The 22187-nt window shown below is 51.6% G+C and overlaps 3 protein-coding genes across 15 annotated transcripts in view; 1 reads left to right on the forward strand and 2 right to left on the reverse strand.

Annotated features, from left to right (window-relative positions):
• Positions 1 to 6: 6 nt before the first annotated feature.
• On the reverse strand, positions 7 to 8276 carry Ndufa13 (NADH:ubiquinone oxidoreductase subunit A13). The gene is made up of 4 exons (XM_031340045.1): positions 7771 to 8276; positions 1106 to 1184; positions 340 to 411; positions 7 to 248 (listed from the first exon to the last, which is right to left on the reverse strand). The coding sequence occupies exons 1-4, from the start codon at positions 7862 to 7864 to the stop codon at positions 59 to 61; spliced, it is 435 nt and encodes a 144-aa protein (XP_031195905.1). The 5' UTR covers positions 7865 to 8276; the 3' UTR covers positions 7 to 58.
• Positions 8277 to 8400: 124 nt separating this feature from the next.
• Positions 8401 to 9789, forward strand: Tssk6 (testis specific serine kinase 6). Its single transcript, XM_031340043.1, has one exon. It carries the CDS (start codon positions 8575 to 8577, stop codon positions 9394 to 9396), a length of 822 nt encoding a protein of 273 aa, XP_031195903.1. The 5' UTR covers positions 8401 to 8574; the 3' UTR covers positions 9397 to 9789.
• Positions 9790 to 13655: 3866 nt separating this feature from the next.
• Positions 13656 to 22187, reverse strand: part of Gatad2a (GATA zinc finger domain containing 2A) — a 90203-nt gene continuing 81671 nt past the window's right edge. For 12 of the 13 annotated variants that reach the window (XM_031340049.1, XM_031340055.1, XM_031340053.1 and 9 more), the window contains 5 exons: positions 21014 to 21293; positions 19299 to 19600; positions 18551 to 18625; positions 18070 to 18262; positions 13656 to 16563 (listed from right to left, as the gene is read on the reverse strand). In XM_031340049.1, the coding sequence (XP_031195909.1) occupies positions 16433 to 16563; positions 18070 to 18262; positions 18551 to 18625; positions 19299 to 19600; positions 21014 to 21293 (981 nt within the window). In that variant the 3' untranslated portion in view covers positions 13656 to 16432. The remainder of the gene's footprint in view (positions 16564 to 18069; positions 18263 to 18550; positions 18626 to 19298; positions 19601 to 21013; positions 21294 to 22187) is intronic. The other variant, XM_031340048.1, reaches the window with a different exon arrangement.

Consider the following 22187-nt stretch of genomic DNA (forward strand, 5'->3'; position numbering starts at 1 on the left):
TCGCAATAGAGTCAACAGTTTATTTGATTATTCTTTATTATGAGCGTCGGCTCAGACCCTAAGTGTACCAGGTGAAGCCGAAGTTGGCGTTGTGTATCTCCTCCTTGGTGCGCAACCCATACATCTCGCCAATGAGGGGTGTTACCCATCTTGTGGTGTGGAACACAGACTCGCCCACCTTCCAGTTGGGCACATCTTTCATGATGATGGCCTCCTCTTCCAGGTTTTCCCGAAGAATCTGCAGGACCCTGTGGCCACAGGGCATGGCTGAGCTCAGGGCAACTCTGTCCCTTCCTCCCAGTCCCTGACAGCCCTGCTGGACCTCCCACCCTAGCCTACCTCCGGTCCTTCTCTGCCTGGAAGAGTGGCATGAGGGCAATCCTGGCTTCCAAGTCCTCAATCTGCAGGCGCCTGGAAAACCAATACCCAGTGGGGTCAGATGTGGCCATTGGGAGAGTATGGGACACAGACATGACAGGGCCACAGGGCGCTGGAGGGGAGGGGGAGGTTGGGGCCAATGCTGGCTACCTGAGTTGGGACAGGAGGGCAAGCTAGGGCACAGCTGGCACAGGCTACAGCAGCCACAAAACTGTCGGCTTCACACTTTCCTTTCAAATAAACATTTTTTAAAAATCCTAAAAATAGCCCTGTGCTTGATGCTCTGGGTGGAGGGGGGAAAACACTCATCACTAGGCTCTGGGTCTTACAAAACCAATTCCCTTTGTTCTCAAAATAGCAGGGTGCAGGGCCTGCCGGCCTTCTTCAGCAGTTCCTATTTATCCCTACAGAGAGTCGGGAACCTCTCAAATTCAGGGGTTGAGGGAACCGAACCCAGTGATATGGCCCAGGAAGAGGATTCTCTCCAGTGGCACTTTTCATCAATGACTCTCATGGTCTTGGCCCCTCTTGCCCCTACCTCCATGTACCAAGGCCAAGCTCACCATCTGATGACTATCACCCACGGTGCCGGCTGTGAAGCCCAAGTCCAACAGCTGAAGGCCTAATCCTAGCGTTTCTGCTTCAGGACAGGATGCAGGGGTTGGATGGCCAGCCAGCCGAGGACACCCTCATTCTCACAGAACCCCTAGTGGGGAGCATGGCCTACCTGCGCTCCTGGTTCCACTTCATCATTCTCCAGTAGCCAAAGATCAAGACCCCGATGCCCACAGCAAACATGCTGTAGCCTGTAAGAGAAACAAGATCCCTTTCAGCAGGACGCTCTCCAGGACCCCTCTCAGGAACACTGGGCTGTTGAACCCAGTGAAGTACCTGCTGGCTCTGCCTTCTACCCTCTATAGGTGGCCTGTCCTTCCTCAGCCACTTCCCCAGGACAGTGTCTACCTCTTCTGCTATTAGTCAGGGTACTGGGCAGTCTGAGCTGCCACACTTTCTGGAAGGTATGGGTCAGTATGGACACGGGAGAAGCCCAGAATATAAAGCAGCAGTTCCCAACCTGTGGGTCCCATATCAGACATTACTTTACAATTCATAACAGCAGCAAAATTATAGTTATGAAATAACAGGATAGTTTTACAGTGTGTGTACGTGTGACCACAACATGAGGAACTGTATTAAAGGGGTTCCAGCATTAGGAAGGTTAGGAACCATTGCTCTATAAGGAAAAGGCCTGGTCCCCACTAGAGGCTGGAAGTGCCCTGGGGTGCCACACAGCCTGTTCCTGACTCCAGGAGTGATGTAGGCACTGCAGGTTCCATGGGGTAGACCACCTGCCCTACACCCAGGGGAGATAGGGGCCACCATAAATAATTGCTAAAGACCAGCAGGGGTAGTGCCAATCCTGACTGGCAGGACAAGCCCCAGGGGTCACCTACCAGTGACTACAGATGGTATGGAGGCTGGGCCACAGCGGGGTAGGACAGGCTCTGGGGTATAGCCTGACTGGCCCTGGATCTCAGCAAGGCTGGAAAGGCTCCCTGGATCTTCAGCTATGCCAGGAACTAAACATTTCTCCCTAAGCCAGATCAAACCTTAAGGCTTGTGTTCAGAGGCTAGGCCCTCCAGCCATGGACACGAGAGTGTCTGGGTCCCAGGCTGAGAGGTACAAGTTCTCTGGGGAAGCCCCAGGTGTTCATGACCATCTCTGGCCATCTGACTCATGTAGAGGCAGCACTGCACCCTCATTTTCAACAGCTAAGAGAATCCTAGGGGTCCCAGCTTGAGACTCAGCCCTACAATATGGCTTGAGCAGATTTCTCACCTGCAATTTCTCAGAACAGGCCCTTGTGAGGAGCTCTGGTCCTTACATGTGGGTACCCAAGTGTGCCCTGGCGGCATCTAGAGTGGGAAGCCTGGGATGAGGGAGTCACATGCCAACGCCCAGCCTTTTCCTGCACCTGGGTGGTTACAGTGATCACTAGAGGTGCCATGGAGGATTGAGGAGTGGTGGTGGGGCATGCAGGCGCAGAAGTCACATCCTTCACTTCAGTCCCTCAAGTAGCTAAAGTTACAGAAATTACTGTCACCCTGTGTCATTCTTTGCTGAATCAATAAGCTTGTGAGTGGGTGGCAGTGCTCCCCCACACTGTGTGCAGATCCAACACAATCACCATTGGAACCATGACCTTTTTCCTCTTGCAGAAATCCACAGATAAGTCATGAAATTCACGTGTAAGAGACAAGGGAGATGTTGGCTGCTTTCAGGAGCAAAGTTTCAGTATTCCAATGCGACAACTTCAAGCAGCTGTGTGTGCAGAAAGACATGCTGGCACAGAGACAGTCTTGTTTGCTAGTAGGACAGAACCAGGCGTTCACTTCCACAAATAAACCCTCACATTTTACGGCCAATTGGCTTTGTAAAAAGATGTCTCAATAATTAAGACAGAATGACAGAAGTCTTCTTAGCCCAAGACCACTGGCAGCGTGATGCACAGTGGCCCTGCTCCCCTGGGGCTGGCTCAGCTGGGGAGAGTGCTTGTCTGCCTAACATGCTGACCTCCTGGGTTCCATCCCTAATAACACAAACCAGGAGTGGCGGTGCATGCCTGTGATCCCACCACTTGGGAAGTGGAAACAGGAAAATCAATAGGTCAAGGTCATCCTTGGCTACATAGGGAGTTTGGGGCCATTTTAGGCAACATGAGATTCTGTTTCAAAAAAAAAAAAAAAAGTAGGTTGGGAGTAATATAGAAAGGCTGGAGAGGCAGAGGCAAGTAAACTCCATGAGTTCCATCTACATAGAGGTCTAGACTGGAGCTCCTATAATCCCGGTGCTCAGGAGGTGGGGCACAAGAACCACTGTTTGAGGTTTCTCTAACTTACTCCAAGTTCCAGCCCAGCCAGAGATACATAGTGAGAACCTGGTTCAAACAAACAGAGATGTGCACAGCTGACCCAACTCACACATAAATGTACTCTAGAAGAACACAAACACAAATTCCTGAAATAAGAGAACCAGTCCTGTTGTAAATGACACCATTAGCTCAACAGGCCTCAGGGAATGACAATATTTGCAGAGATGACACATGACTCAAGACACAAACTCAAGTCACCAATAATGAAAATCACATAAGCTGCCTGATGCAGTGGCTCAACACCTTTAATGCCAGCACTCAGGAGGCAGAGGCACAGGAATCTCTGAGTTCAAGGTCAACTAGGGCTACAAGGTAAGTTCCTGCCCAGTCAGAGCTACACAGTGAGACGGTTTCAAAACCCAGAAATAACAATGCAAGGGCTGCTGGGGTGCAGAACACCAGGAGTGTGCCATGCAGAGTCACAGGTAGGAATGCTGACATAGTGAGTCCCACCAGCTAGTTCAGGAGCTCTTTGGGACAGGACTAGCTATGTGCAGCCAGGCTGGAAGTGCAGCTGAAAGCCAACACTGAGCAAGCACTGCAGACCCAGAGCTGGAGTAATGGCTCTCTGGTTAAGAGCAGGGATGAAGAGTTCTCTTCCCCAAACCCACATGAGGTGCCTTACACCCATCTACAACCCCACCTCCAGGGAATCCGATGCAGACTTCAGCCTCCATGAGCACCTGCATTCACGTGCACATACAGACACTTAAATTTTTTTGTTTTGTTTTGTTTTTTTGAGGCAGGGTTTCTCTGTGTAGCCCTGGCTGTCCTGGAACTCACTCTGTAGACCAGGCTGGCCTCAAACTCAGAAATCTGCCTGCCTCTGCCTCCCAAGTGCTCGGATTAAAGGCGTGTGCCACCACTGCCCAGCTCAGACACTTAAGTCTTATCCAGGTGTGGTGCATTTCTTCAATCCCAGCACTTGAGAGACAGAGACAGGTGGGTATCTGTGAGTTTGAGGCCAGCGGGGGCTATATAGTGAGACCCTGTCTCTAAATAAATAAACAAAAATTTAAAAACAAACAAAAAAAGGTGCAGGCACTAATGCCCAGTAACTGTGTCAGGAACTGGAGAGGAGGAAAAGGCACACTGTGACTTCAAAACCAAAGGAAGAGCCAGGCACATGGCTGAAGAGGTAGGCTGCTTGCCTAACAGGAACAAGCCCTGGGATCCATATCCAGCAGCAAAGAAAGTAGGCTTAGTGACACACACTAAGTGTCAACCCAGCATTCAGGAGGCAGAAGTAAAAGGAACAGAAACTCAGGGTCAGCCGGGCGGTGGTGGCGCACACCTTTCATCCCAGCACTTGGAAGGCAGAGGCAGGAGAATATCTGAGTTCGAGGCCAGCCTGGTCTACAGAGTGAGTTCCAGGACAGTCAGACAGTCAGAGTTACACAGAGAAAACCCTGTCTTGAACCCCCCCCCCCCAAAAAAGAAAGAAACTCAGGGTCAGGGTCACCCTCCTCTAAGGGCTACAATGAAACCTTGTCTTTAAATAAATACAGGAATACAAACATTTAAAAACAAATAACGCCGGGCAGTGGCCCACAACTTTAATCCCAGCACATGGGAGGCAGAGGTAAGCAGATCTCCAAGTCTGGTGCTCAACGTGGTCTACAGAATGAGTTCTAGGACAGCCAGGGCTACACAGAGAAACCCTGTCTCAAAAAACTAATAAACAAATAAATAAGCCACCCTGACTTGAGGAGACCACCCACTTAGTCTAAGTGCAGGCCTGAGCAGGTCACACTTCAGAAAAAGATGAAGAGAGGCTGGCAAGATGGCTCAGCTGGTAAACACTCTCTTGGCAGAATGGAACCCACAGAAAGATAGAAGAAAACTGACTTTCTCTGACTGTTCTCTGACCTCCACATTCCCACACTCACCACAGACATTGGAGCACAATAATAAATACTAAAAAACAGAAAGAAAGAAAAAAAAAAAGCCAGGCACATGCCTTTAATCCCATGAGTTCCAGAACAGCCAGGGCTATATGAGGGGCTGGGAGAGCAGTTGCTGCTCTCGCAGAGGACGTAGGTTCAGTTTGCAGCACCTACATGGCAGCTCACACAACTTCAGTTCCAGGGAGTCTGACGGCCTCTTGTGGTTCGCACAGGTACCAGGCATGCATGCAGTGTACATGCATAGATGCAAACAGTCAGAAACATACCGTTTTTTAAATGTTTAAGGAAGAAAGAACAAAGATAGAGGCTAGCAAGATGGGTAAAAGGGCTTGCTGCCAACCTGAGAACCTAAGACCCACGGGGTAGAAGGAGGCACATTCCTCGAGTTGTCCTCTACCCTTTATATGCAAAAAGGCACATGTTCATCTGTACTCAGTCACACACAAAATGTAAGAAAAAAGAAAAAAGGAAGAGACAGGGGAGAGAGAAGTGGACAGAGGATATGCCTCACTGCCAGAACAACGGGTGAGGCCCTGGGAATGCGAAGGGTGTTCTAGTCTGTGATCTGTGCTTCAAAGTCCTGGAGCGGGCTGGAGAGATGGCTCAGCGGTTAAGAGCACTGGCTGCTCTTCCAGAGGTCCTGAGTTCAATTCCCAGCAACCAGATGGTGGCTCACAACCATCTGTATTGGAATCTGATGCCCTCTTCTGGTGTGTCTGAAGACAGCTACAGTGTATTCATATACATGAAATAAATAAATAATTCTTAAAAAAAAAAAAAAAAAGGCCCAGAGCTCACCATGCACGTTTGTACTAGGTTGTCCTGGCAGCCTAAACACTCAACTCCAAAAAGGCCCTGAGTGACTTTTGTTTTTTTTCTTTTTGGTTTTCGAGACAGGATTTCTCTGTGTAGCCCTGGCTGTCCTGGAACTTGCTCTATAGACCAGACTGGCCCTGAACTCAGAAATTTATGTCTCTGCCTCCTGAGTGCTGGAATTAAAGGTTTGTACCATCACTGCCCAGCCAGTTTTGGTTTTAAAACCAGGTTCTCACAATATATTCCTGGCTGGCTGGAACTTGACATTTGCTTTTGGACCTGGGATAAGGGACGGAGGTTCATATTTTACATATCAAAGCAGGCCTCCAGGTTTTCCCAGCATCCTTCAGTCATACCTGGCACATTGTGCTCACAATCCTGAACTATCTAGCCCAGAGGTTGGGCTGCCTGTCCCCTAGAGGCCCTTCCCCTATAGAATCCAGAACCAAACACTCTCCACATGGCCTAGGCAACTTGTAGTGACCCATCTTTGCTTCTCATGTCTGGGATCACAGGTGAGCCATCACACAGGACCTGAAGGTTTTGTTTGCTTAGTTGAGGCACGTTAGCATAATATGCACAGTAAAGTCTAATGAATTAAAATCTAAAATTCTGAATTCGTTTAAAGTGGAGTTAGCAAACTCAGGTCCTTTGGAAGAGCATCAAGTGCCCTTAACCACTGAGCAATCTTACAGTCCCTAAGTCCATTTTTCTTTTCTCTAGGGTGAGATGGCATCACGTAGTCCAGATTGATCTATGTAGCCCAGGATGACCCTAAACCATCTATCCCTTCTGCCTCAGCATCCAAAATGCTGAGATAATGGCTGTGCACCGAGTCCTGTTTATGCAGTGCTAGGGGTTCGACAGAGGGCTTTGAAATGCTAGGCAGGCACTCTACCAATTGGGCCTCAGTCCCTAACTACTGTATTTCTATAACTTTGAGCACTGACAGTGGGGACCTTAACCTTCTGCATATTCTTTTCCTGTTGAAATCGATAATAAAATTCTAAGTGTTACTTAAAACACTTTAAAAACTTTAAAAACACAGCATGTTGGGCACATGCCTATCATCCTGGCACTATGGAGGCAGAGTTAGGGTTGAAGTATTCATAATTTCAGGCTGGCCTGGGCTCAATAAAAGCCAGTAGGGGTAGGGGCTGGGGGTGGGTAGAGAATGACAGAAGAGGAACCAGCACTAGGGAGGCTAGAGTTCTATGTTACAAGCAACACACATCCTGCCTTGGGTGGGCCTGTCTGTCATCCCAGCAATCCATTGGCAATTGCAGGATTGCCACGAGTTTGAGGCCAGCCTGAGCTATAGTAAGCCCCCATCTGCAAAAATAAATAAATAAATAAATAAATAAATAATTTACTTATTTTTTTTTTTAAGTATAACGGTGCATACCTATCAGCGTAGCCTTCGGAAGTGAAGGCAAGAGATTAGGAGTTCTAGGTCATCCTCTGCTACGGAGTTTGAGGCCAGCCTAAAACAAAACAAAACAAAAGCCTCCAAATTCCAGGTTAGTGCTTCTAGCAGGCTGTTTCCCAGCCTGTGGAAGCCAACTGGAAAAACGGGACATGAAGAGTCTGGCTTCCGGGAGGTTGCAGCAGAAAACCGAGCCTCCAACTCTGCCTGCCCTCACCGCGCACTCCGAGGCCTGCAGGCTCCCCTCTCTCGCCTGACCTCATAACAGAACCCTGGCCTGCGACCAACAGGACGACACCGAGACACTGACCCGACACTCCCCGGCGGGGCAGGTTCCGCTTGTAGTCGATGGGGCCGTAGCCCCCTGGTGGGGGCATGTCCTGCTTCACCTTCGACGCCGCCATACTTTCAGGACCCCAGCTTCCGGCCGCCAGCGGAAGTGAGGCAACGCGCGACCGCCATCTTGAGTGTGGCGGAAGTCCCGCCACCCGGGTGGTTCTCCTTAGAACTCGGAAGCGTTCCGCTAGCCTTTCTGCGGTCCGGAAGTCGCCCTGGCCCCCGACAGGGCGTCCCTGTGGTTGGCACCTAGAGCTCTCTTGGGCGTCTGCTTCTTGCACTAAAAAGCCCTAGAACCCACCCACTTCCCTTCTGAGCAATGGTGGCCAGGCTCGAGGTTTGCAGAGTGCCCCTTCCCACCCCCCACCTCCGAGGGCCACGGCGACAGGCTGGCTCCCACCCGGCTGAGCACCGTCGCTTCGGGGAGAGACTTATCCTGTTCCACATTAGTAGCCAGTCCCCTCGCCCAGTGGCTTCTCACGAGGAACTGACCATTCAGGGCGATTGAGTCACAAAGCCCGAGAAGGGTTTAGGGAGCCCCGCGGGGCGGGGGAGGGAGGGGTCCCCACCCCAAGGCCGAGTGACGCCCGCAGTCACTTCACAAGGCAGAAATTGTTACCCGGGCAATAAAAGTCATCGCGGTGGTAGGACCTTGGGAGTGGGCACATGGGGGCACGGGGGTGCAGGTGCCAAGCACCATGGGTTAGGCCCGAGATTGGAGTCCGGCCGCCCCCCGACAGCAGCCGCCTCCTGCTCCCCGCGCGCCCCGGGCGCCACCATGTCGGGCGACAAACTCCTGAGCGAACTTGGCTATAAGCTGGGCCGCACGATAGGTGAGGGCAGCTACTCCAAGGTGAAGGTGGCCACCTCCAAGAAGTATAAAGGGACGGTGGCCATCAAAGTGGTGGACCGCCGGCGAGCGCCTCCGGACTTTGTCAACAAGTTCCTGCCTCGAGAGCTGTCCATCCTGCGGGGGGTACGGCACCCGCACATCGTACACGTCTTCGAGTTCATCGAAGTGTGCAATGGGAAGCTGTACATCGTGATGGAGGCAGCAGCCACCGACCTGCTGCAGGCCGTGCAGCGCAACGGGCGCATCCCGGGGTCGCAGGCGCGCGAACTCTTCTCGCAGATCGCGGGCGCCGTGCGCTACCTGCACGACCACCACCTGGTGCACCGCGACCTCAAGTGCGAAAACGTGCTGCTCAGCCCCGACGAGCGCCGCGTCAAGCTCACGGATTTCGGTTTCGGCCGTCAGGCGCACGGCTACCCGGACTTAAGCACCACCTACTGCGGCTCGGCCGCGTATGCGTCACCCGAGGTGCTTCTGGGCATCCCCTACGACCCCAAGAAATACGACGTGTGGAGCCTGGGCGTTGTGCTCTACGTCATGGTCACCGGGTGCATGCCCTTCGACGACTCGGACATTGCTGGCCTTCCCCGGCGCCAGAAGCGCGGCGTGCTCTACCCTGACGGCCTCGAACTGTCGGAACGATGCAAGTCCTTGATCGCCGAGCTGCTACAGTTCAGCCCGTCCGCCCGGCCCTCGGCGGGCCAGGTGGCGCGCAATGGCTGGCTGCGGGCCGGGGACTCCGGCTAGGAGCCGGGGTTCTCGCTGTTCCCGCCGCACCAGGCACAGAGCCAGGGCGGCGCACGCGCGAAGGACGAGGTTCGCGAAACCCGCGAAGTCGCCGCGCGTCACTGCGCACGCGCCCTGTCCCTTCCCCTTCCCTCACGGCGGCGGCCCACCGAGGCCGGCTGTTGGATTCTGATTCCTCCTGCACAACCCGATTGCTGGAGAGCGCATGCGCATCCTCGATTTCTGGCGAGAAGGCCCCGGGAGGGGCGCAAAGAGAAGAGAGAGAAGCATTGCGCCTGCGCGGAATGAGCGGTTGCACAGTGGGTCGCCGCGGTGCGGAGAAACTGCGGGCTGGCTGTGCACGCCGAGTTCCAGGTTGGAACCTGCAATAAATTCGCTCTTCCTCGCAAATGGCTTGAGCGGTGGAACCTTGTCACTGAGCAGGGGGTGGGGAGCTTTCGGCAACTTAAGAGAAAGGCATGTATATGGAAATTCTACCTTTAGACCTAAAAATGGGAGTAGGGAAGATTCGAATCCCGATTCTTCACGTCCCTAAACTGGATAAATTCCTAGTTCTTTTTTTTTTTTTTCCGAGACAGGGTTTCTCTGTGTAGCCCTGGCTGTCCTGGAACTCACTCTGTAGACCAGGCTGGCCTCGAACTCAGAAATAGCGCCTGGCCTCTGCCTCCCAAGTGCTGGGATTAAAGGCGTGTGCCACCACTGCCCGGCATAAATTCCTAGTTCTATAGTCATCCCCGGGATCTGGTGCGGCTTAAATTGGGATCATTGGGACTGCCTGTTGGCTGGAACAGCATTTGCAGATGTGGGGACTGAACCCACATAGGTGTCAGTTGTGCAGAGACGGGTGGTTTTGTGCTCAGGTCGCTTGAAGCTGGGAGACCTGGGTGATGGCTCTTTTCCTTATGAGAAAAGTTTACAGGGAAATAACAGACCCAGCTACTGGTGATCTGCTTGATTTGGTGGTGGTGGTAGTGGTGGCGGTGACGGCGATTTTGTGTGTCAATGTTAGATCAAGGCGTGGTTACTCCAGATGTCGCACTATGCAGACTAGGCTGGCTTGGAACTTGGATTCCAAGTTCCTCCGCTTCCCAAGGCGTGCAGCCCAGTTCTGCATGTCTTGAAACAGGTCTTGGGACTTTGAGATGGGGCTTCAACAAGGATGCAAGTGCAATGCCAAGTAAAAGAAGAGCCGAGATGTGGAGATAATTGTAAGTTGTGAGGAATGCCTGTGGGCAGTGGTATCCAGGGGCAGACTCAAGCTGTTTGGGGCTGGGCCCAAACCATCTAAAATGGCACACAACAGTGATGCTGGTGAAGTTCCTGAGGCTGGAATAGAAAAGGAATGAGAAAATGCAGGGGCGCTATCGTAGTACTCCAAAGGGGACCCTGAAGGAGGCAGCTGGGAGTCTTGCCTGTAATTTTACAGTTCAGTGACAGTGACTGTCTGAACATGTATGAGGCCCACATAATCTGAGGGGCTGGATGCCTGCTTGTGGGTTTTGCTGGGCTCAGCCCCAGCTCCCCTCTACTCCACAGAGTTCTGGTGCCCTGGAGGTTGAATGTGAAAACTTTCTCATGCTGGGCCCTAAACTGCCTCATTGGCAGATGGGGAAACTGAGGCTACAAGAGGGGCGGGGCCTAAACTCTGAGGCTAGCTGGAGTATGCCAGAGTCAAGAAAGACCCCCACTACCCAGAGAACAGAGGGAGCCAGCGGATATGGGCTGTGCTTTGTACTCAGCACCTGAAAAATAGGGACAAGACACCATCCTTGGGCCTGGGGAAGGGTGTGGCTCAGTAGGGTCTATATTTCTATATTGTCTTGAGATTTCTGCACACTCAGTGAATTCTTATTTTCATATAAGTTGACTACACCACCCACTTCCCATTGCCCCTCCTCTAGTGTTGGGGGTGGAATCTAGAATCTTATTGTCACTAAGCAGGTGATCTCTCTGAGCAAGCCCCAGCCCCTCACTGGGGCATTCCAGGCGTGGGTTGTACCACTGAGCCACAGCCCCAGATTTGTTGAGACAGGGTTTTGCTATGTAGGCATGGCCAGACTGGACTACTCACTATGTGTAACCCAAATAGAAAAAGTGGGGCAATCCTCTTGTCTCTGCTCTTGGATAGTGAGATTCCAGGTATACACCAAGACCAGCTACCCACTTTTCTATCTGTCTGTCTGTCTATGGGTTTTTGTTGGTGGGCTGGTTGGTTGGTTGGTTGGTTTTGTTTTGTTTTCAAGACTATATAGCTCTGGCTATCCTGGGACTCACTATGTAGACCAGGCTGGTTCCAAACTCAGAGAGATCCACATGCTTCTGCCTCCTGAGTGCTGGGATTAAAAGTGAGTGCCAGCCATTACACAGGGCCCCCCACCCACTCATGCACGTGGTGAGGTTTACTTCAGGGGTAGCAGGTCACAGCGAACAGAACTAACAATTCCTGTTTCTCAGGCTGCTCGAGCCCATAGCCTATAGCTGGCCCTGGGGCCACTGAGACTGCCTGACTCACAAGGGCAGTCCTGGAGAAATGCTCAGAAGTGCTGTGTTCTGGGCATCAGTGTGGATGCATCACGGAGCAGGACAAACCTCCACTGGCTCTGTGCCTTGCAGAGGTGAGGAGAGACTGCAGGGAGCAACCACTGGCTCCAGCCCTGCCAGGGTTACATGTAATATGCTGTCTCAACAATAGAATTAAAATGTGTGCAGGGTGTGTGTGTGTGTGTGACAGAGACAGAGAGACACACATACACACACAGAAATAGTTCACTAAAGAAAACTCTCATTTTTTCCAGAAGGCCTGAATTCAGTCCCAACTCCCATGTTGAACAGTTCATAATAGCCTCTCACTCCAGCTCCAGGGAATGTGTCACCCTCTTTTGTCTCCACAAGCACCATACACACTTAACATACATTTACACAGACACAGACCTATGCACACAAATAAAAATTAAAATCTTAAAAAGGCAGGAGTAGCCAGGCAGTGGTGGCACACTCCTTTAATCCCAGCACTTGGGAGGCAGAGGCAGGCGGATTTCTGAGTTCGAGGCCAGCCTGGTCTACAGAGTTTTCCAGGACAGCCAGGACTACACAGAGAAGCTCTGTCTCGAAAAAACAAAAAACAAAACAAAACAAAACAAAAAGAGAAATGTGGCACTACACACATAGTTGGGTGCAACTATCATCACAGCATTGGAGGGGCAGAGGAGCAGGACTGTGGAATTCCAGGTCAGCCAGGCTAAGGGGAGGCACTTGCTGAACACAACACTGTTTCACAGCTCTGAATGGTTTAGAAATCGCCAGCTTTGGGCTTCAGCTCTCTGGGTGTTGGGATGACAAACATGACTCAGTCAGTATTCACCCCCCATTCCCTAACCCCATGGCAGTGTGTGCTGAGGGTGTCTCAGGTGGTGCTGACACATGCAGACAAGATACCCACACACATTGTTTTTTGACTGAGACAGAACCTTTATGTAGCCCTGCTTTGGAACTCATTTTGTAGATTAGGTTAGCCTTGAACTCTCATACCTCTGCTTCCTGAGTGCTGGGTTAAAGGTGGTGTATCATCAGGCCTCGCTTAATTTTATTACATGTATGAGTGTCTTGTTTGCATATATGTCTGTGCACTGTGTGTGTACAGAGCCTGTGGAGGCCAGAGCAAGTATCAAATTTCCTGAGACTGGAGTTACAGATGGTTGTGAGGTACTGTTGGTGCTAGGAACAAATCCCGTGTCCTCTGGAAGAGCAGCCAGCACTTTTAGTCACTAAGACATCTCTCCAGTCACCAGCTTCTTTTAAGTATTTCCAATGGTGCTGGATGCCTGTCATCCCTGCACTTGGGAGGTGGAGGTAGGAAGATCAGCTCACAAGGAGCCTGGGCTACATCCTGCCTCAAAACAAAATCAAAGGTGAAACTGAGACTCTCAAGTGGATGCAGACCCGATTGTGGAATGAGCCCACAGCTGTCTCTGCTGGGAACATTCCAACAACAAAGCCCCACAGGGTGGTGGGAAGGAAACCACTCCAGTAGAGGCCCATCTGGCCTCAACTGGGCAGAATTCAATTGGGATTCTCACCTGAACCAAGGCCTTGCCTGTTGAAGTCAAATAGGATGCAACAGAGCTCAGAGTGGAAGGATGCCATGTTTAAAAGGCATGTGCACCCCACCTTTTACTCCCCCATGTAAGAAAGGGCACTCAAAGCTGGGAAAAAACACTGGGGCCCAAAGAAATTAAACAATACAGCTGACATTTGGTCCATTTCTTTATTGTCCCTCAGGGTTTCAGATTTCCCCATGAAACAGTGGCTACCAATTTCAGCTCATTTATTGGAACATCTACTCCAATTTGGTGGCACACTTTTAAAAAACATGTATTGTCAAAGGTTCAGTCACAATAAATACAAGTGGCAACTGCCCCAATCCCCATACCCTGCACTAGTGTAACTGTTACACATTGAGTATTAAAAAACTGACCACTTTTTGGAAGCAATCCAAGGTCTTCAGGTTGACATGATTCAGAATGGCGAGGACCACCCTTCCCCTAAACAGCATTCATGCTGAGACTCAGTGGCATGGAGGTGTGTTACAGCCAGCACTTACAACCCTCACTACCGCCTGGGGCAGGCTTTGGCTTCCCTGAGGTGATGGGAAGAGGGCAGTCAGGTCTGGAGGCTGTTCACAGGACCACTGTCCCAACAACCCTAGGTCACACGTCTGGCAAAGGTCTGGTTCAACAGATACAGATGTCTTATGCTTGGTCCCTTCAAACCTGTCCCCAGCAATAAGTAGAAGAAATGGGAGTTGCCTGTAACCTTGACCAGAGCCACTGATGTTTGTGTTTGCCTCTGGGAAATCAATGAAGTAGGAACCATCACCTCCATCTTCACCTCCCAAGTATAAACAGAAAAGTTACCACGCCAACCACATTTAATTTTTTTTTTAAATGTTTAAGCTAGGTGTGGAGGTGCAAGCCATTAATCCCAGCACTCATGAAGCAGAGGCTAATCTATCTCTAGGGGGTTTCAAGGAGCCCAGGATTCAGTCCATTCAGGATAGGGATAAAGCCAGCTTTGGTGGGGGTGGCAGCTTTGTACCCTAAATACCTGGTCCTTCAGTCCCCAGTCATATCATCTTGTGGGCTTGCTGCTTAGGCTAGTGTGGTGCAGAGGAACAGGCAGCACTTTCAAGTAAGGTAAGTAAGCTAAGGCACCTCACTCTAGCCCTCCTTAGAGAGACCTTCACCACAGCTTGTCATCCACAGCCAGGAGTTCTGTCCCTTGTGAGGTGCATAAACTGGGCCCACAAGGGTTAGATGACAGGTGGATGGGTGAAGTCACCAGACTTGGAAGTGTGGAGGGGCAGAGAGGTCACAAATCCACCAGGACAACAGAGCCCTCTTGGTCATACCGTCAACTCAAGTGGAGGTCTTCATCCAGTTCCAGGTGGCTTGGTCTGATCAGTGACTACATAGGAGTGGGGACTTCTAGCTGAGAGAGGCCACCTAGTGCTGCTGTTCCAAGGAGCCAGAAGACTTTGGCCTATGTCACTGTCCAGAGACCCAGCCACTCAGGAAGGGTAGATAACAGGAACTGACTTGCCAGGCACAAAAATACTCAAGGACTAAAAATGCTTGCATATATTTTCATATTTTTTTTGGTGTAAAAACCCCCCTTTTAAAAAAGTCAATTTCTGGTAATTCCCCCAAATCCACCCTGGGAAGTGACATACTCAAAAGCACTGAGCAACTTGGGTATCACAACAAAAGTGTTTTCCAAAACTCACAACTTCCACATGTCCAAATGATTTCTAAAGATGGAGGATTACCACACAGGTGAGCACGGAGTTAAATGAGCCTTTATTAGGAGGAGGCAGGGGCGAGTCTGCAGAGGGCGGTTGTCTGCAGAACAAGGGTTTAAATTAAAGTCCCTAACTGTATTGTGTCAAGGGAAACCAGGGCTAGATGAGGGAAACGACGGCGACCAATCACATGAGCAGAAGGCCACCCCGTGCGTGCTGGACACACAGCTGCTTCTGCCTTTCACCATGGAACCAATTGTTAAAAGAGTGGGGAGGGTGGGGTGGGGTGGGGAGGAGAAGGAAACAAAACAGAACAAAAGTAGACTTGGCCCTTTCAGTCGTCCCTGTGGATTGAGAGGGAGTAAGCCCTGCTGACTCCAGACCTATGGGTTCTGGCTGGGCCCTACCTGGATGTCTCTTAGCAGGCATGGGCATCTTGAGATTGTGTCCATGAAAAGAGAAAAAGGACAGAAATTTTTAATAAAATAAACCACAAAAAGTAACCCAGCAATCAGCCCTGGCTCCAGCACAGTGGACCCAGCATCCCTCTGGAGCCTCTGGATGTCAGACAGAATCTGGGCTGCGATTCATTCTGCTAAGTGTGGAAGCCAGGGGCTACAGTGAGCAGCAACAGACGACGACTAGAGCCAGGGTGGCACCTGCCATCTCTGGTGCTGCCACTCTGAGCATCCTCTGGGGTTAGAGCCTGCCAGACTGCACTGTGTACAACAGTGACTCTGGGTCTATGCAGTTCACTTTTAATTCCATCATCATTATGAGGTGATTATAAAAAAACAACAAAAACAAAAATAACCCCAATAAAACCCAAACTTCAACCTATAGATGGCCATGAAGAGGCAGAGACTGGGGAGCTAAGATGGGAAAAGCCAAAAGAAAACAAGCCCCGGCTCAACTTCGGGAGCCCCCGGTGCCAGCCTGGTCCGGGTGTGTCACAGTGTCCAGGGTAAGCTCCCACCCACACTGGCCAGGCAGAGCTGGCCCCAAGGTCCGAGTTTCTGCTGGTGTCGGGCAAACTAAAGGCAAAAAGGAAAGAGAAGGCCCATTGGGAAGGTCCCTGGTTCTGATCCTGGGCACCGTGGTGGCACACTCTCCTGGCCACAGCAAGGCAACAGCCAAGGCCTGAGCTGTCTCAGGCAACTTGCTAGGAGGGCAGTCTGCGTGTCCTAGACCAGGGCCTCGGGAGAGAAGAGGGCCTGTCCTCGGCTGGGCCGGCTCCCACTATTTCCATGTGGCTGATTGGGGGATGGAGCGTGGAGGAATCATGTCCAGGAGGTATTCTCGCTGTCGGTCCACAGCCGAGGAGGTCTTGTGTACTGCCAAGCTTGGGCTGACAAACGCAAGGGTCCCACCTGCAACAGAGCACAATGTTGGGCAGGCCCTGGATGGGTACAGCCGAGACTCCCGTCTCAGCACATACTCAGTGGACTTGTGAGCAGGACCATGACCCACAGAACCTCCACAGTGCCATCAATCCCAGATCCCACTGAGGTGACCTAAGTATGGATCAGTGGTTGGGCTCAGTTCTAAGAGATCAGTAAACTCAAACAAGGGCTTTTGCATTAATACAATGGAGCTTCATGGAATAGTGGAACCATGAAAAGAAATCCTCCCTCGTATCTGATAGCATATGAATGTGAGGTGAGGGCACATACATATGTGCTGGCTAGGCTGGCCTCAAACTACTATACTAGCCTTAAGATTCCTAGTACCTGGGACTATGGAATGCCACCTTGCTCTACTTAAGATTGTTTATTTTTAATCATGTGTATGTATGGTGTGTGTGTAGGTACCATCTAAGCCAGTATTGAAGGTTGGATCCCCTGAAACTGCAGTTATAGGCTGTTGTGAGCCACCCAATGTAGGTGTTAGGAATCAAACAGGTCTGCAGACTACCCTGTGTGCTCTTAACCACTAAGCCTCTCTAGCCCTCTGCTTGGATTTTGAGACCCACTACTACAGAGGCCAGGCTGTCCTCCTATCAGATCTGCCTGCCTCTGCTTCCCAAGTGCTGGGCTGGATCCCAGGGTCTTATACCCACAAGCAAATACTTGAACACTTAGCTCTAGCTTGAACTCCTCTCTCTAATTAAACAGCAACTCCTACATTGCCCAGGCTTGTCTCAAACTCTTGGGCTAAAGTGATCCTCCTGGCTCAGCTTCCCAAGTAGCAGGGACAACATGTGAGTTTCACTGTGACTGCTCTCTTCCATGAACTACAGACAAGTGCCATCACGTCCAGATCAGGCAAACCCACTAGTTCCTGGCTGTGTTGTGAATATGTCAGGTTGCCCAGTCCCCCATGCACCGCTCCCACCACACTGCCTGCTGAGGCTTTCCTGGCTCAACTCTCACTGCCAGCTGTCCTTCTTACAGGCTGCAAGGAATGCTGAGCCCAACAAAGTGGGCCATGGGATACTAGAGTTGGGGGCTAAGAGCCCCTGCAGGGATTTCTATGCTCCAATAACACACAGCTCAGCCCACCCTTCTCTGGGTTCATGGTTCTGCTCTGGTCTGCATAGGGAGAAGGCTGGCAGCTGGCATCACTAACCTCTAGGGCAGGGCAGCAAAGCACCACCAACTGCTAGAAAGGGTTGAGGTGGGTGAGACAGGCTAAAAGGAAGTCGTGAGCCAAGCCCTTCTACTGGAGGGAAAGTGTCACTTGCCTCAGGATGGGAACAAGAGGCTGTGCCCTCAGGAAGGGTACCGGATTGTAGGCCCTCTGTACTACTTTTGATAATACCCTTATTAAGAGTGAGGAGGAGGCTGTTGGGAAACTTATGTGTATGTCAGACTGCGTCTCACAAACAAGGAAAGGTGGCCTAGTGGCAGTGGGGCCCCACAGGGGCAGAGGTGTACCTGTGCTCAGAGGCGTCTTTTTCCAGTTGGAGGCGGTGCCCTTGCCGGTGCCCACTACTCTCTCGGAATGTCTGCCAGTCCTGCTAACCAGGGCCGTAGCTGAGGCTGCATTCTGCAGTTTGGGTGACTGGCTGAAAGTGTGCAGAACACCACGAGGTGTTGTGGCTGAGCCCCGGGACAGCTGACTGGAAGCCTACAGAAGTCAAAGAGAACCAGGCTTATGGTGGGCAGGGGTAGGCAGGTTACTTCGAGTAGCTTCTCCTTGTCTGGCTGACCTCTTCCCACCCACTTGGGTCCTTAAGAGTCCAAAGTCAAAACGGCCATGTGAGTTATACTAGGGGATAGAGAAAAGGGAGAGGAGGAGATAGTCAGGGGAGGTCTGTGAAGAGGAGAAGGAGGAGAGCTGCATGAGAGCATGTAAGAGCAGGAGCACATCAAGAGCTGTGGCTGCAGTCGGGTGAGGCCCTGGCCGGGTTCTGACCTGTAGTGGGGACCCGTTATTCCAGTCACGGGCCTCTCCTGAGCGGAACGCCAACTTACGTCGGGGCTTTATGACCTACACAAATGGGATTGAAAGGTATGTTAGCCAGGTCTGTGACACTAATCTAAACTGGCTGATAGTACCCTATCAGGCCTGGCCATGACAGCAGTGCCAACACCCGCTGGTTCCAGATACTGCAGATTGGGGGTGGGGGCTAGGAAATGTTTTTGGTGAGGTACAATGTGTGAGCAGACAGAAACGACAAAAAGGAACAGCACAGGGCAGGGTGGTGGACATCTTAATCCAAGCACTCGAGAGGCAGAGGGTCTCTGGGAGTTCTAGGCCAGCCTGGTCTACATGGTGAGTTCCAGGACAGCTGGAGCTACATGGGGAGACCCTGTCTCAAAAAAAGAAAAGGAAGAAAAAAAGATGGGTGGGTCCAGTGCACTTGTAAGGACAAGCAGGCTCTGGAGAGGGCCTCACAGCCACTCCTCTCCTCCAGCTAGCCAGGGTGCTCCTGCTAACGCCCAGCAAGTTTCTCAGCAGTCAGTCATTTTACACAGAAGTACTTGCCAGTGCACTGGGGTGAAAGCTACAAAATCTAAAGAAACTGCAAATTAGTGTTTTAGCTGCCAAATGCCAGCATTAAGTGCAATTTAGCCTGCAGTTAACCACCAGGCGGGTGGGTGGAAGGGGACGCCTCCGGAACATCCTGCCATCTAGGGATGGCAAGGGCTTCAGCTCTCACCTGCTTCAGCGTGGGATGTGGAGCTGCAGGCTCAGCCTTGATGCTGGCGGTACCCACGCCCTGCTGCAGCAGTCGCTGCTCCATCTCCTGCTCTTGTTGTAGGGCCTTCACGAAGGCAGCCTTCAGGCGACTGGTGTGCTCCACCTTGAGTGCCTTCTTTTGGTTGGATGTCATGCAGTTCTCACACATGACAGCTCCACCCTTCTCTCGCCAGCGGCATGTGAAGTCTGTCTTACACTGCACGCACATGTATGGCTCCCGGGAGAACACGGCAGCAGCTGCAGTGGCAGAAATCCTGCCCGCTGCAATAGATGGGATGCCTTTGTCAAAGTAACTCCCAACAACTGTGGCAGTGGTTGAGTGGGCACTTCCCACAGTGGATAACTTCAGACTGCTGAGCATTCCTGGGACTCTTCAAAGACCCTATGATACCGGCCATGGCAGGTATCCTAGCTAACACCTGTGCCAAAGATGCCAGCTGTCCTGCAAGGAAGAGCCTGTGGGCACGTGGGCACTCACTCTCTCAAACCCTGAGGATGGCCAAGGCCAGGAGACAAGCAACTTCATCAGAACACTGGCAGTAGGCCTGGGCCCCAGGAGCAGCCGCATTATTGAGTTGCTGACAGGTCCTCTGGGCCTCACTGCAGGCCACAGCATGGATGGGACTAGAGGGACAGATGCATACTGAGGGAGTTTGCAGACAGGATTCTGGGGAGGCCCCAGAGGTAAGACACAGTCGTGGCACTCGCTGTCCACAGCCCTGTACCTGTGCACATCAACATTGAATGAGGGTATAGACCTGACTGGATCTGCCCTGGGCCAGTGCTCTGCTACAGAGCAACAGGAGAGGAAGCCTGACCCATCACAGGGTGTCAGAACTTGCACCAACTTGGTGCTCTTCATAAGTGGGTATCCCTCTCCAGCAGTTCTTTGCTCAGTGTCACCCTACTACAGAATGCCAGCACCCAGGCTTCCCAGTAAAGTACACTTAAGTCTCTCCTGGAATCCCAAGAGATGGAGGTTACTCATCTCAGGGTTGTTTAGCAACTCTGTGCTTCAGGAGTGTTGTGGAAAGTTACTGAGGGATTTGCAAACCTCAGAGAGTGTGGGCTGCCAGCACTCTAGGTGCTAACTCAAGTGTGTGAGGCTGGGGGATTCTGGAAGTCTAGAGCATACACTTAACAACCCAGCTCCAAGAGGCAAACGGGCAGAGATGTGCATGCTCCTACCAACACTTTCCTCTTTTTACTCTGGAGTGAACAGAAGTCCTTCTATGTGCACACACTGCTCTTCACACCGTGTCAGAAGACAGAGCACTAGGAACAAGACTCTCTGGATCCAGTCATATGCTTTTCTGCTCTTGGTATCTGACACAGCCACTTGAGGAAGGAGGTGAGGCTGACCACCACTAACCAGCCTGCCAGCTCAACACCAAGATGCTCGGCCTGTGTCTGGGTGCCAATGGGGTCATCCACACATACTTTCCCTTCTGGTGCTGCTTCAATGGGGATCCTAAGATCCACATCACCCCCAGTGACAGTAAAGAAACCTGGTCCAAGCTTTCATGTAACCCACACTCATGCAATGGTCAGTCTCCTGCAGATGTTCTACCTCACCCCTACCCTCACCAGGAACTAACCTCACAGCAGAACTGGTGGAAATTCTAGAATAGGTCTCCCCAGAGACTGCAGTGCAAGGTGAGGCCATCCACTCACCTTGCGTCTCCAGCAGGTTCTGCACCACTTCCTCCAGGCCGACCAGGTAGATGAACTCATTATTGGCAGCACTGGGCAAGAAGTTCATCTCTGGAGCAGGGGGTTTGGGTGGGGGGATTTCCAGCAGTGTTTTCTCCAGCTGCTTGCGCAGTGCTAGCTTGGCAGCAGCCTGTCGACTAGCTGGAGACTCAGCAGATGAAACCACAGAAGCCACACTGGTGGAAGTGGAGTTTGCCTGAGCAGAGGCAACTGTTGTTCCCTTTAGGGAGGCTGCGGTAGGCTGTGGAAGACAACTAGGTGAGGCTCAGAACACCACCTAAGGCAGGCTCCATGCCAGACGCACACTGGAATCCTTACAGGATTAAAGTCTGAGTTGGATGTGGCCGTCCACTCCTTTAATCCCAGCTTGAGTAGGCAAGAGGAGGCAGATCTGGAGTTCCAGCCTGGGCTAAATCGTTAAAACACTGTCTCAAAAAGTAATCTAAGTGGCCTGTCCCTACATAGGTCCATGGCTACAGGGACAAAGGGACAAAGATAAAGCCAAGCCCAGGACATGGCCAGGCCACTTAGGTTCTGTGCACCCAGCCTGGTAAGACACAGTAGTGGCACTCGCTGTCCACAGCCCTGTACCTGTGCATATCAACATTGAATGAGGGTATGGACCGGACTGGACCTGCCCTGGGCCAGTGCTCTGCTACAGAGCAACAGGAGAGGAAGCCTGACCCATGACAGGGTGTCAGAACTTGCTGTTGTCCAGCAATAGCAAGCTGGGAAGCTGCAGTGCGGTCCATATCCAGAGTGCTGCTTCTAGAAGTTCTGAGTGTTTACGGGTCCACAGGGAAATGCAGCTCTTGTTTGTTCCTCACCACACCAGCTTCATATCCCCATTAGGGTAGTCTCTAGCCGCCCTACTGCTGCATTCCTGAAACCAAGGCTGTCCATGTCAGTGGCCTGGACTCCTAGGGTGTTGTGGGGGACTGTCAATGATTTCCAGAAGATACAAAGAGGACTGTACACTCTTTCCCTGGAATGCCCCAAAATACGATACTCTGTGGGGCTCTGGATGCTAAGGCCTTACTCAGCAAGGGACCCAGCTCAGGTCTCCAGCGTGTGACTAGCCAGGGCCCTGGCTCCATCACTAGCTGAGCTCCCTGGTGGCATACATAGCAGGTGA

Source organism: Mastomys coucha, unplaced genomic scaffold (assembly GCF_008632895.1).
Source record: "Mastomys coucha isolate ucsf_1 unplaced genomic scaffold, UCSF_Mcou_1 pScaffold22, whole genome shotgun sequence".
NCBI classification, from domain to species: Eukaryota; Metazoa; Chordata; class Mammalia; order Rodentia; family Muridae; genus Mastomys; species Mastomys coucha.

Excerpts from the sequence above, each read along its gene's own strand:
- Ndufa13 (XM_031340045.1), bottom strand. The coding sequence starts at position 7,864 with ATGGCGGCGTCGAAGGTGAAGCAGGACATGCCCCCACCAGGGGGCTAC. Across the intron at positions 1,185-7,770 it reads GCCCCGCCGGGGAGTGTCGG|GCTACAGCATGTTTGCTGTG; the intron begins GTCAGTGTCTCG and ends TTTCTCTTACAG. Across the intron at positions 412-1,105 it reads AAGTGGAACCAGGAGCGCAG|GCGCCTGCAGATTGAGGACT; the intron begins GTAGGCCATGCT and ends TTGGTTTTCCAG.
- Tssk6 (XM_031340043.1), top strand. The coding sequence starts at position 8,575 with ATGTCGGGCGACAAACTCCTGAGCGAACTTGGCTATAAGCTGGGCCGC.